Raw genomic sequence first — 13,456 nt, forward strand, 5'->3', positions numbered from 1 at the left:
GTTTTTTTTTTTAGGCGCCGAAGACATTTTTGGCTGTAAGTTCAACCATTTCTTTAAAGAGAAACCAGCAACGCTCAATTGTCAGGGATGATGGTTCATCATCATCAAGGTCGGCTAAGGTTGAGGTGAAGTTTTCTGGAAGTTTTAGGGTCAGAGCAGAATTTAGAGTCCGTGTCTTCGCCTCTAAAAACGCAGGAGTCTGATATCATTGATCTCTACCGTCTCGATATCAGGAGCTAATCTAGATGGGCAATCACTCGTCCATCCTTTGAATTCCATGTTATAGTATGAATGGGTTTGCACTAAAAGTGGGTGTTTTTTGCTGCAAGGTTATTGTGCATAGCGAAAGCACGCATCGCTACACCACTTGGGGATAGGTCATCATTCCCACAAGTTCCAATATAGAACTTGGAACTGTCGAGCTTTCGACTAACTTAGGAATTGAACTCGCCGCGTATAATGAGAACGTCTTTTCGGGGAATTTTCTGAATGACGATCTGCAACAAACCACTAAAGCGCACTTTTGACTTCCTCTGGTGTTTCCCTTAGTAAGGCGTAGATTAACGAAACGATGATATTTGCAAGCTGGCCTCTAAACTTTGCACGAGCAATACGCTCGGATATGGGTTCAGAGTGGATTTAAGAGCATGCGTCTTTTGAGTAGTGCATTTCTCAATAAACATGATACGATTTTGATTGTGATTATATTGTCTAAGAAAACAGTTTTCTGGGGTGAAGTGAGCTCATAACATTAAATGGGTTGTTGGAAAGGGCCAAATCTTTTACTTTGGAAATTCACTAACTGGAAAAATTACGAATATCCTTCCCCTTTTATAGTTAACAAGTAATTCAGATTTGTACTTTGTTGTCTAGTATTCAGTACCTCAAAATTAAGAACAAAGTATTAAGTACATGAACAACATGTGCTTCAGTTTTAACTGAAATGGTAGTACACATTTTGCCCTTAAGTACTGTTTATAGTACTTTATAAAACTGAAAAATAAATGAGAGGTTATATATTAAGCACAAGCATCTAGTCCTAAAATAACACCTATCGATGGACTGAAACTTCTGCATAGTCACTTAAGGTGTTTTAAGAAAAAAGATGTATCATTAATGACCATCATGAAGGAACGTTTTCTAAGCGAAAAGTCACCCTTTGTGTGATTTGTTAGGGTATATGGGAAGAAAATGAAGTCAGTTTCCCTGGGAATGCCTGTTGATACTTGGCTATTAAATGATGTGTTTATCGTTAAAGTGTCGTTAAAACAGTAAACCAATGTTTTATGTAAAAAGAAGGAAATGATTTTAAAAAGTATAGTTGGTAGTACATTGAAATATTTAGATTTAATATGCTTGAAAATAATATACTTTATTACTTTTTTTTTATATTCATTTTGTTACGTTGCAACGTTAATTAGGCTGATTATAAAAATATTTACATTGCCGAGTGGAGGAGGATTCGTAGCCTCTCTTTGCATTTAATTCCCTAAGAACGTGTGATAGGTAAAACATGTTGCGTGGGAGTACTAAAAAAAAAGAAAAAGGAAAAAAAAAATACGGATTCTTCTTCAAGTTCAAGTACTGTGCAGTTGTTTTAAGCACTGCTACGCTCACCAACACGGGATACCAAAACAACTACCTTCTTGGGGAGAAAAAAGCACCCACATTGAAAAAAGCCTTTTAACAAGCGCTGGCAATGGCAAACTACAATTGTATTTTCCAAAACTTGATGGACGTGAGTCTTTCAGAAGAACAAGCTCCCTGCATTTGTTTCCCAAGGGTTGCATAATTCCCATTCCAATTTTGAATTCCCGTAATTTCCAACCCAATCCGGACTGAATCCGAAGATGGCTAGCCGGACTGAATTCAGAAACGGCTAGGTTGGGTTCAAGTGGATTCGAACAGGCTGTTTGTCTCCTGGCTGTGAGGTACTTGCAGTTGTTGGTCGAATAGCTCTGTCCCTAATCATCGATGGAGAGCCCGAGTTGGGCACCTCAAAGAGGTAGTTCGGTGGACCTTTTGATTAGCCACGCGCCTGACACAGTCGAATGATAACGCACATAGTGTCGTGAGTCTGGGAAGCTTACGAATAATTAAATTCCCACATATCATCTGAATGGAATTAAAAATGGATAAATGAGCGAACCATCCCAAGCCATATTAATCAAATAAGAAGGGCAATTGGAGTGTTCTGTGGGAACTTAAGATCCATGAGAGAAAAGACAATCCACGAAGTCGTGGCCTATGATTTGCACAAACACGAAGCGGATGTTGTATGCCTTTCCGAGACAAGGATTGGAGGTGTTTTGTCCGAAGATACAGCCATAGAAGGATCAAACAAGAAATCTCGATTTTTCAACTCTGGAACACATGATGGATCTGGACTTCCAGGAGTGGGATTAATACTGAGCTCTTTGGCCCATCACGCACTTTTAATGTGGGTCCCTATTAGCCCGAGAATCACCCTCATCCGCTTAAAGGGTAGACTACTCGACATAAGCAGCATATCGGTGTATGCTTCAACCCATGATTATGGTGAGGACCAGATAGATGCATTGTACATGGACCTAGAGCAAATGGTGAAAAGTTATCCAAAACAGACTATCTCATAACAGCAGGAGACTGGAACGCCCGAGTAAGCTCAACTGAGCAGTCACTACAAAAATAGTCCCAGCCTCCTTACTTCAGTGAAGTTCAATCAGGGAGTTTTGGTTGAATTTTGCAGAAGTAAGGATGCGTGGACTATTTTAAAATATTTCATTTTAGCTTTAATGGTCGTATTTTCATTTAAGTATCTTTTCTTATATATATTTATATTTTGCTGAGGACGGCCCTTGGACATAGGGTCAAAATATTCATTCAAATATAGAATTTCACTGTTCTTGCGAAAAGAATTCCCTAATGTTCTTCTTGTTGTTGGTGTTTATTATGGAAAGGCAGTGTGGTCTTCGTCACTATTTAAACTAGATAACCCGACACGAAATCACGATTCTAGATACACATATCAAATCCTTGAAGAATCTACTGAAAAGAAGTCCTCTGTGCCTGACTCTATCAAAGTCGCAAACATCTCTGGGTCCGTTGAGAAATTAGCTTGCGAACGAAGATAAGCATATATAAATCAACAGTGCGGGCAGTCCTACTCTATGGTATTTAATCGTGGCCGGTCAAAGCAGCTCACGGACGTGGTATAGAGGTTTTTAACCACAGTTGGCTCCGTTAAATTTTACGCTTCTGGACGTCAGATCAGACTTCGAACGATGATATACGCCAACGCTGTTTAAAGAACGACAAAATCCCAAACTCCATCAAGCTTCACCAGATCCACCGGATTGGACACGTTTTAAGTCACACCAACGAAAGCCTCATTAAACAGATACTTCTCGTTGAACCCTTATGAACATAGAATAAAAGGAAAGTAGTGCAATTTAAAGATTGGTGTTCGCTTGTTAGGCAAGATCTGGAGCGCGCTTGAGGATCCCTTACATTCGGCCACAAATGGGACAAGCAATAGCTATAGTTCGGCGAAGAATTGGCACAAGACCGGTCATCGTGGGAGATCCTCATTCAGATGCTTCGTTCAGATTCCGTGTAAATCGGAAGCGCCTGGTCCTGTTGCAAGTACAAGGAAGTATCTAATTTTGTTGACTGTGTAGGTCAAATTGGTCAAATTACTTTCGTCCTTCGAAAACCGTCAACTGAAATAAGCCTGAACTAATCGTCATCGGAATTTTCAACACACTTCCTTTTTGCCTCCTCGACTACCATGCTTACAGCTTGTTCTTCCGACCATCAGGAGAGATTATGTTCTCTAGCATAGGCGTACTGCCTATTTAAAGAACAGCCTTCCACACAAGAGACTATGCTTGTAGCATCAGGTCCTACCCTTAAATGCTTATAAATGTTTGTTATTGAATTTAAATGCCCCTTTGTGGCCTTGTTTTGGCGAATTTCACATGCAGTCTTTAAGGATCCATTACAATATACTGTCTTTTCAATGTTACAAAAATTACTTGCTGAATAAATGGCTATTTTTACAAATCAGCGTTTTTCAATACATTTCTAATTCAAACACTTTCGCCAATTTCAATTTTCTAACTTTGAGTTTCAATTTCTTTAGTTAGTAAATTCTTCATCGTGTTTGAATGAAAGTCAAAGTGACAGTAACACTAGCATAGTGTACCTGATAAACTTCCCGGTGTTCCTCAAGTACACTTTTGCACTTGTGGGCTTCAAGTATCTAGTTATTTAGTCTAAGCATTAACTATTCCATGTTATGCTGGTTTTATGTAAGACCAAGTTCTACTGTTTATTTCACATATTACTCCCAGATGAAGCGGATACAAGGGTATTCAATTCGTGCTTGCAGATATGGAAGATTCCCGCCTTGTATAAATCAAGTTTTCATTTAAAAATTACTGAACACATTTAACCGTTTCTCTGAGAGGGGGAGGGGGTCTTACTGCAAAGACATCCTGCGTGCATATATATATATATATAAATGTACATATACACAGACATACATTTAATATACATACATTTAGCATACATACATGTCATTCTACTATGTGGATAGTCTAATGTTAATTGGATGTTATTTAGAATAAATAATATAAGCAAATGAGAGGTGGAGTGAAGTTCTGCTGACAATCAGGGCCATTACTAGCCAAAATGTTTGGGGGAGGGCAAGGGATTTTACCGACTGGCTCGTAAATTTTTACGGCCGACTATTTTATGTCAATAATTAGCATAATGTCCACTTCGAATACAATATGTAAAATCACGGAACGAGTCGGTAAAACCGCTGCATTTACCGACCAAGACTCAGATTTCAGTGCATAATATGTCACTATTTTAATGCTCTTTAACCAAATGAAAAATTGTGGCACCACCTGTAAACTCACGGCAGGAGTCGGTAAAACTACTGCGTTTACTGACCAAGTTTGAACTTTCTGTAGATAAAATGTCAGTATTTTCATAGTCTTTATTTAACCTAACAAAGAATTTTAGCGGCGTCCGAAAAATCATGGCGCTTCGCTTTGCGATTTTACCGACTTTTTTTTTTTTTTTACCGAGTGACCAAAACATTGGGGAGGGAGCATCCCTCTCTCCCCCCATACGTGACAGCCCTGCAGACAATCCTCTTATTGTCATATTTCAAATCGAAATGCATTGGACTGAGTCCAGATCGTCTTGTGAGCTCTAATTTAGCATCGAATAGTTTAAGCTTTTCAAAGAGAAAAGCTTTTAAAAAATCTGCAATCTTGTTTAAACTCTTTTCTTACCGCCAGCTGAAGCATTCCATAAGACTATGCTTGCTATTCAGTCAAAACTTGAAACAAGCCTTCTTTCCTTGATATAGGCAGTGAAGATTTCCGCAAGTGCTTTAGACCCATTTTGACAGAAACGGGTTTTCCAATCATACCCATGCACAAGGAAAAACGCTGGGAAATTGGTAGACAAAGAAAGAAAGAGATTAAACCAAATTTGTCAGGATCCCAATCTTCCTATTAAGTGCATGCAGAAAAGAGCCCATTTTCTTTGGGGACCTTCTCCCCTCGTACGATCCATGATTCCCTACTTATTGAGTACTTTTGAAGCATTAAATATCAAATTAACCAAGCTACAGATACCACCCCATTCAAATACTAAAACAGGATTTCCTATTTTCTGGGAAACAAAATTTGAAAAAGTTGCAATAGCCTTCTCTTTTGTTGTAAACCTTGAAAAATTCTTCTGCAAAAATGTTTTGTTCCAGTGGGAATGTCATCTAAGTAGTAGAATACTGTGATTTTGGCAGGGCATAATGTAAGTACTCTCGCCTCAAATAAATTACCAATTCTAATTCTATAAGAAACGAATCACAGGTTTTGATTACCAATATATTGGGAATTGTATCTTCATTGTTAATATCTGAGTTGCACAAGAACGCCTACTATTATGACAGCCAAGCAGTTTCTCTTCACCATACACAAAAGGATGTTTTAGCATCTAATTTTAAGCAAAACAATTTCTTCAGTTAAAATATACATTTTACAATTCTTTAGTTAATGTTTGTATTCATTCTGTTTCATCAGTGTAATTTTTTTTTTGTCTATTGAGCAGTTTAATTATATTGATACCTACCATCAATACAAAATCTTTACAGTATAAGCTACAGCAACCATTTTGTCAATTCAGCAGAAAAATTTCCCTGTTTGTTAATTTTTTTATTGACACAGGTTTTACTGCAACACAGAAGCAAGTTGCCATAGAAGTAGTAAACTATGTGCATTTTCTTTTCAGCCACCTAACTTCACATATGCTTACTACAGAGACTCCATTCTGATCCAGTCTTGTGTGGCCATTGTTAATTAATCAGACACAAAAATTTAACAAATAACTATCCATCAAAGCAAGCCCACCAGTATAACTTGGAAAAAAAAAGAAAAAAAAAGTAAGTACCTTTCCAACTCCGAAGTTCTTAGTTGGGGTGTTGACAGAAATAAAGATTAAGTCAGCTTCCTTAACAGCTTTTAAGATATCTGTAGAGAAAAACAAGTTTTGGCCTCTCCGTGACTTCACTATCTCCTCAAGTCCTGGCTAAAAAAAAAAGAAAAAAAGCACTTCCTCTGGCAAATTGAAAAACAAAAAACAAAAGCTGTATGTCAAAACATTAAATAGGTAGAAACATTTTCATTTCTCTTGCAGAAAAATAGATACCATAGCCTATTCAGAGGAACTAAACAAATGTGAATGAGGTGGGAGCTAAGACTGAAAATTTTGGTTGTTTTATCTGAGGGGATTCGGGACGGGGGGGGGGGGGGGGTTGCCTTCCTTTTTTTAGTTCTCCCCTATAATTATACAAATTTGTTGAACAAAAAAGGTATGTCCTAAATTTTCAATTGATAAGAAGCAAATTTGCAATTTTTGGACATTTCTTTTATAAAATTTCTACTTTTTAGTTCAACAACAAATTTCAACTATAAAACTTTCTTAATAAACTATTAGGAAATACCAAGGTTTGTCTGTAGCATATAGGAAACTTCTTTGAACAACTAGAGTACTCTGAACAAGGGGAAGGGGGTATCAGGAACCTAGAACCCCTCCCACCCAGCTGTCCTCCCAAGCCAATTATGTATACCAATATTAAACATCATTTCTTACAAAGCATTTAAGAAATTTTGAAAAAAGAATTCAAGAAAAATGTGGATTCAATTGAAGAGTTTGACATGCATGGCAAAAATGTCCAAACTAGCAAACTGAACTACTATTGCAGTATTATTTTGCCTCTCAGTCTATATACAGATAAAAGCTAAAAATCAGGTCAGTAGACCATTATCTATTCAAAAATATTACCTCACTAAGTTTGATTTTAATAGGCTACTTCACTACTTTAACATATTTCCAAATTACTTACATTTTTCTTTATATAATCATGAAACATTGGATTTGCATCCTGTCTTCTTTTGGATACAGGTTTCTTTTTAGAGCCTTCAATTCAGTTAAAGAATTGGCAAAAATACTCTTTTTTTATAGTCACAATTTTAACCTTGCATATAACTACTGAATTATCCTACCTCAAAAATAGGTAAAGAGTCTGAATTCCATTGCGCAATTCTTGATTCATTAATATCCACAATTGTAACACTAATATCTGTGCATTTTGAGGCAATTACAGTACAAGTGGGTCCTCCAACATAACCAGCACCAATACAACAGATCTTGGAAATTTTTGGATATGCCTTCATTGTGTAATTCTACCTATTTTACAAGCTGAAAAAAGGAAAAAGCCATTATTAAAGCTAAAACAAAACATTATTTGACAGTATCACACAGTAGACTACTTAAGTGATATATCTACATAAGGGGGAAGGGGGATTACACATAAATAACTTATTCTTCAGGAATGAGATAATTTCGGGGAAAACATTCCTTGTTGAGTTTGAACTTGTTAAATTTGCTTTCATCTGACCAATAGGATAAACTTATATCCAATATAAATTTATATCAATCATATCCAATAGGATAGGATCTACAGGGTAATAGCTGGTGAAGAATATTGTGTTTTTATGAAGAGGAGAGGATGCTTTGACAAAATCCTGACCCAGAAATTTCTAATTGAGAAGTTTCTGAATCAACAGACCCTTTGCATCCCACATTTTTATAGATTATGACTAGACATTTGCTTTGGCTCATAGAAAATCTTTAGTAAAGGTCCATTCCTTGCATGATACACCATAAAAGCACATTAAAGGGATAAGTAGGCCTACTATGTACAAGAAGAATATCACTGTGGTTAAGTTTGGAAGTGAGGTTAGTAGTTTGGTTCAGTGTTCTTAGATGTATACATGTGATTAGTATTCTAGATAAAATGTTAGCAAATAAAATTAACTTTTAGAGGTTTTGAGAGCGCAGGGTCAGTGGCAGCAGTCAAAAATATGTTCTACATACTGTGTTTTGTTTCAGAAGGTTTATATCATCACTAGGTGGCCAAAAAAAATTCAGCCCTAGCAGCTATCACATGGACTATTGCCTCAAAAAAGAACTTGTTATCAAAAGACTATTCCTTGCTCCAGTTACATATATAGTACATGGGATGTTAGTTCCCCTCTACATTTTTTTTGCTGACAAACCCCTCCAAAAATTTTTAGAGGTTTACCACTAAACTCTCCACTACCATCCCATATCTGACATGTGAACAACAACTCAATAAACTCAAGCTTCTTATTCTAGCCTAGTAGGGTATAGAAGGAAAGACGATGAAATATTTTCTTGGAAACTCTTGTAACCCAAAACCCTCACATTCCTCTTTCAGCAGTCAAAACTTATTACAAGGTTGGGTCACTCCTGAACATTGCAACACAACCTGTTCCCCAATGGAATATGACCTTTGTTCTTCTCTAACCAAGCCATTCCAACTTGGAAAAGCCTTCTGAAGACATTATAAACTTAGAGTTGACTCTGATTTGTCTTGAGCCTACTGCCTACCTAATATTCCAAGAAAAAGATCCCATTGAACTTCTTCTTGCAGAAACATGATCTAAGGGTGTTGAAGGCTGGATAAATTTCCTTTTTTCAGAAAAAGTCTAAATTTAAGATCAAACAAATATTTTTAACTTCACAGGGAAAGGGGAAAGGGGGCTATAAACCCTAGTAGAGCTGAAAATTATTTCCTGATATTTTGCTGTGTGTATTTCAGGCCCCCATTCCCCTAGCTTCCCTGAGAACTTATTCAGGGGATAAAAGCACCCTTATTTCAGGGAATGGTGTATTGGGGGACAGGGGTAATTTTATTTCTGATGTAAATGAGAGGTAAGTTTAAACTTTCCCCTGCCCCCCTAATGTGCAAATATATACCCTGAATTGGTAAATATAGGGGTGGGGGCTAAAATTCATTTCCAACAAAAATCATTATTATATTTGTAAAGAGCATAAAAAAGGCATCAAGTGGTATATTCACTTTTTTTGTAACTCAATAATATGATTTGGTAAATATTTACCCAAATAGGCTATATAGCCTATAATTATATGCTTCCTATTCTTTTATTGATTTTGTCATCATCAATCCATTTTATGGGTAGGCTAAACAAATTTTAACAAGATTGACACCAACACAGGTATATAGGCTGTACAGTTGGTTGATCAACAATTGTTGATAAACAAATCTGTTCTTGCAATTGTCAATCAATAATTTGTTTGCCAGAAAAGGCCTATAAGAACAGACAGGACCTTGGAACATCTTCCCTCACTCTAATCTGAGATGTAGGCTTATAGACTAGCCATTCTTCAGATTTTCTTTCTCCTAGGCTTTGGCTAGACTTAGCTAAACAAATCTCCAAGCATAGCAAATAAATAGGCTATCCCCAAATTCTAGTCATGCACTTACCCTAAACCTGCAGGCTTCAAAAACTGAGACGGGAAGACTAGTGAAGATACCTTAAAAGGAATTGATCTATTCAATGACAGCACTAGAAACTAGAACATACTGCAGGTTCGTTTTTTTTGTCAAGTACAGTTACAACCTTTTTAAAATTTGTGCCATGCCCATCAGGGTCATTAACCTCAGACAGGGTTGCCGTAGGTTGTCACTCTTGTGTCTTGTCACAGGTAGAACAAAATCTCTACACACTTTGCGTTGTTCGCAATTTCCGCTTCATGTCGTCCAAGGCGAAAGGTCATACCTGACTATGTGTAGTTATGCGAGGAAGAAAAAAAAAAAATTGGGTTTTTCGCGGTACTAGCATTTTCTGCGATGCGAAAATTGGATCATGCAGCTAGATTGGACAGTATTTATGTGGATTTGTTAATACATTTGAAAAAAAACTACATTTTCTAAAGAGTTAAAGAAACTGAGTTACAAGGTCAAGCCTTATAACGTAGACGGATTATAAAGCACAGTTGGGGGGCTGCCATTCCCCGAACCTTCCGCTTTCGCAGCCTTTAAATAAAAAAAAAGTTTTTTGAACTGAAAGTAAGGAGCGACATTAAATCTTAAAACGAACAGAAATTATTCCGTATATGAAAGGGGCTGTGCCCTCCTCAACGCCTCGCTCTTTATGCTAAAGTTTGACTTTCTCACAAAACTTTTTTTTAAACAATAAAAACTTTAGCGTAAAGAGCGAGGCGTTGAGGAGGGCACAGCCATCTTTAACTCCTTCGGGGATTCGGGGGAACTTTAAATTCGGGGGATAATTTTTTCAGTCTGAAAATATCAAAAGGCCCTAACAGGTCGTATTCTGATTCGAATGAGTCCTCATTCACCCGGATCAGTTGCCAACTGTGGCCCGTAGACGTGGATAAGAAAAAAGAACGAGATGAAGTTTATGTGGCTATATTTGGTTTTTGGAAAACAGGGAAGGAGTAAGTGGATAGAGCTGAAATTTTGAGGAAACGATCTCGGACCATAGGATAGCTGAACTTCTTAACTTCATCACGATCGAAAAACTTCAAATGAAGGCTCCGGTTGGAGGGTTCAAATTTCCAGCCCCGATTACACCAAGAAGAGAAAGTTGAAGGGGAATATTTTGCAAGTTTCTTATTTTGAGCTTGGGCTAGAAAATGCGATTACCGTCGTCTCTCTGCGACCTCTAGGACCTGAAACCGCTTAACATTGTGGTGGGTCGCCTCTTTATAGAGGCACAAGTGTGCCTCCTTGATTTATCAATAGCGTGATTAGTACCTAAAACATGTTGAAAAATTAGCGTAAAAAGTGGGGTTAGAACCTCCTGTCATATAATGGGTAATTTAAGTTCGTTTTAACTTCACTCACCGCTTTTATTAACGTGTTTTTAATCTAAATCCAAGAAAGATGATCTTAGATGACAGTTTTTTTCCTAATGGTCTTCGCGTCAAAGCAGTTGTCATAAAATAGAAGGAATGGGCTCATTTAAACGTAATGTTGTGGTTCTAGTTTCCTTTTTAAGCAACAAAAAACATCTTGCGACAATAAGTTGCTAACTTCTGTTATTTTTTGCTGTAGGACCAGAATTTCGGCCTCTACTAAGACAAGAAAAACCGATAACAATTAGGATATTTATAGTGCCTTCCAGTTTCAGAGGTCTTACTGGAATCAATGACTCAGTTGCCCCTAAACATATATGCAGTCCATGCAAAATTAGAGATTATTTTAAACCATTTACCCAGTAGTGCTGATGGCTATATAATATTGTATAATCTTGCATCCTCTTTTACGGGAGGGTCATTGGATGTTTTCACGCAGGGAGGGAAGAGGGAAGTGTACCTTATGCTTCAAAAGTGTTCTTAGGCACAAAATTTTCATGATAGGTTATTTCCAATCTTCAAATTTTGAGAATTCTATGATCATATTTCAGCAGATCTTTTCCCTAAGAACGTTTTGAACTGGTAAAGGATTTCACTCTTAATTAACTGTGTCTTTATTAGACTTTCCACGCCAAAGCGGCCAAGGGACGTTAAAAAAGATAACTTATAGGGTACGTCCAAAGAGCACGTTATTCGTCCCGTTTAGTCAAGGTTCACATTAATTGATCAATGTTTCTGATTGTATTTGATGAGCTTTTCTTTAAAAAAAAAAAACAAGCCGAAAAGAATTTTGCAAATTTCTTTCATAACTCATGAAAAGGCATTAAGTACTAGTAAAATTTTTACAGAGGTTTTTTTTTTTTTGGGACGGCGGAAACATACAGTAAACTGCTTATGAATGTTTAATTTCTGGAACTCGTTTGCAAAACTTAAAAGAAATAGAAAATTTTGAATCGTGTAAGCTGTCAGGTTTTATAAATTTTAACAGCTCATATACACAAAACTAAGGTAACCTTCGTAGTCTTTTGTGTCTACTTAGAAACATTTTGGTCTACTTCATCTAAAACTAAGCCATTGTGCCGCATTTAAGATTTTCTACCTAATAAGAATTATTGCTATGAATTCATTGCTCAAGAATTGAATTGATTGTTCCTGGGCCCTGCTTCTCCAAAGGTCCCAATTCAGTTTGCAACAATGTAAATGGTCGTGAAACTGAGATTTGGGGTGTATATTAAGAAGCTTAGAGCACAAAAGTGTATGCAAACCCTTGTCTCTTTCTTTCTAGTTGCTGAGTACATAGTATTGCGTGTGTGCAACCTTCAAACAAAGCTCTCGCCGTCATTTTTTAAAGCGTGAAAATGGAAGAGAATTGCAGAAAAAATCACTTTTTTTAGGTCTATGTTATGCCTACAAGGCTCTTGTACTACTTACAGCCGTTCAATCTACATACATTTTTCAAAAATACTAAAATATAAAACAAAATACAAAGTAAATCATCACAATAAACAGGTATTCTAAATTAAGAAATCAGTGAATCCATGTTTGTATAGTCTAGGAATATCAGTCCTCCCGTTTGCTTTCTTTTGATTCACTTTCAATTTGCTGCGCCCCGCGGTTGATAGGGATTTCTTTAGGCTTCATTCCTTCGGTCATGGGTGCTTCAATAGTTAGATAACCACTGTCAGTGAAGGCCGATTTTAACTAGAAAGACAAATGTGTGGTAAATTAAAAGATTACTTCCAAATTGTTGAAGTTTTACCGGTATGACCTTATAACTTTTATTTCCATGTCTACAATCATCACCTGGCATTTTTAGTATTTGAAAAGTAATGATGCTGCATCAAATGATTTTATAGGACAGAGTAAAGTTCCTCAAAGATATTTTTAATATCCTATTTTATAGCATTTAAAAACTATACAGTAAATATTAAACTCAGCTGTGATAAAAATTTAGAAAATTGGGTGAAATTTTTAAATTGTATCACTTCAGCAGGATTATAGATATTTTCAAATGATTATATTTTTAAAATGCTATGTTAATTTTATCAATAAAAATATAACTAAACAGCATACATACATCTACTACCTTTCAATGAGCAACTGCGTATGTATGTATGTATTTATACATTTTTTTCTTGAAAACAGGTCCATTTGAAAGTAGGCGCCCTGGAATTTACTGGTCTTAAAAAAC

At 36.6% G+C, this 13,456-nt stretch overlaps 2 protein-coding genes across 3 annotated transcripts in view; both read right to left on the bottom strand.

Moving 5' to 3' along the window:
• Positions 1-10,029, bottom strand: part of sgl (UDP-glucose 6-dehydrogenase sgl) — a 91,080-nt gene extending 81,051 nt beyond the window's left edge. For both annotated transcript variants that reach the window (XM_089088390.1, XM_089088391.1), the window contains exons 1-3: positions 9,872-10,029; positions 7,563-7,758; positions 6,448-6,585 (exon numbers count right to left, since the gene is read on the bottom strand). In XM_089088390.1, coding sequence (XP_088944516.1) covers positions 6,448-6,585; positions 7,563-7,733 — 309 coding nt within the window. In that variant the 5' untranslated portion in view covers positions 7,734-7,758; positions 9,872-10,029. The remainder of the gene's footprint in view (positions 1-6,447; positions 6,586-7,562; positions 7,759-9,871) is intronic.
• A 2,668-nt stretch (positions 10,030-12,697) lies between these two features.
• The window catches only part of LOC148953217 (heat shock protein Hsp-16.48/Hsp-16.49-like), a 39,752-nt gene continuing 38,993 nt past the window's right edge, over positions 12,698-13,456 (bottom strand). The window contains exon 3 of the mRNA XM_089088392.1: positions 12,698-12,966. Within this exon, the coding sequence (XP_088944518.1) occupies positions 12,826-12,966 (141 nt within the window). The 3' untranslated portion in view covers positions 12,698-12,825. The remainder of the gene's footprint in view (positions 12,967-13,456) is intronic.

This window comes from Artemia sp. Qi Xiang Cuo, chromosome 4 (assembly GCF_049724085.1).
Source record: "Artemia sp. Qi Xiang Cuo chromosome 4, ASM4972408v1, whole genome shotgun sequence".
Taxonomy (NCBI): Eukaryota; Metazoa; Arthropoda; class Branchiopoda; order Anostraca; family Artemiidae; genus Artemia; species Artemia sp. Qi Xiang Cuo.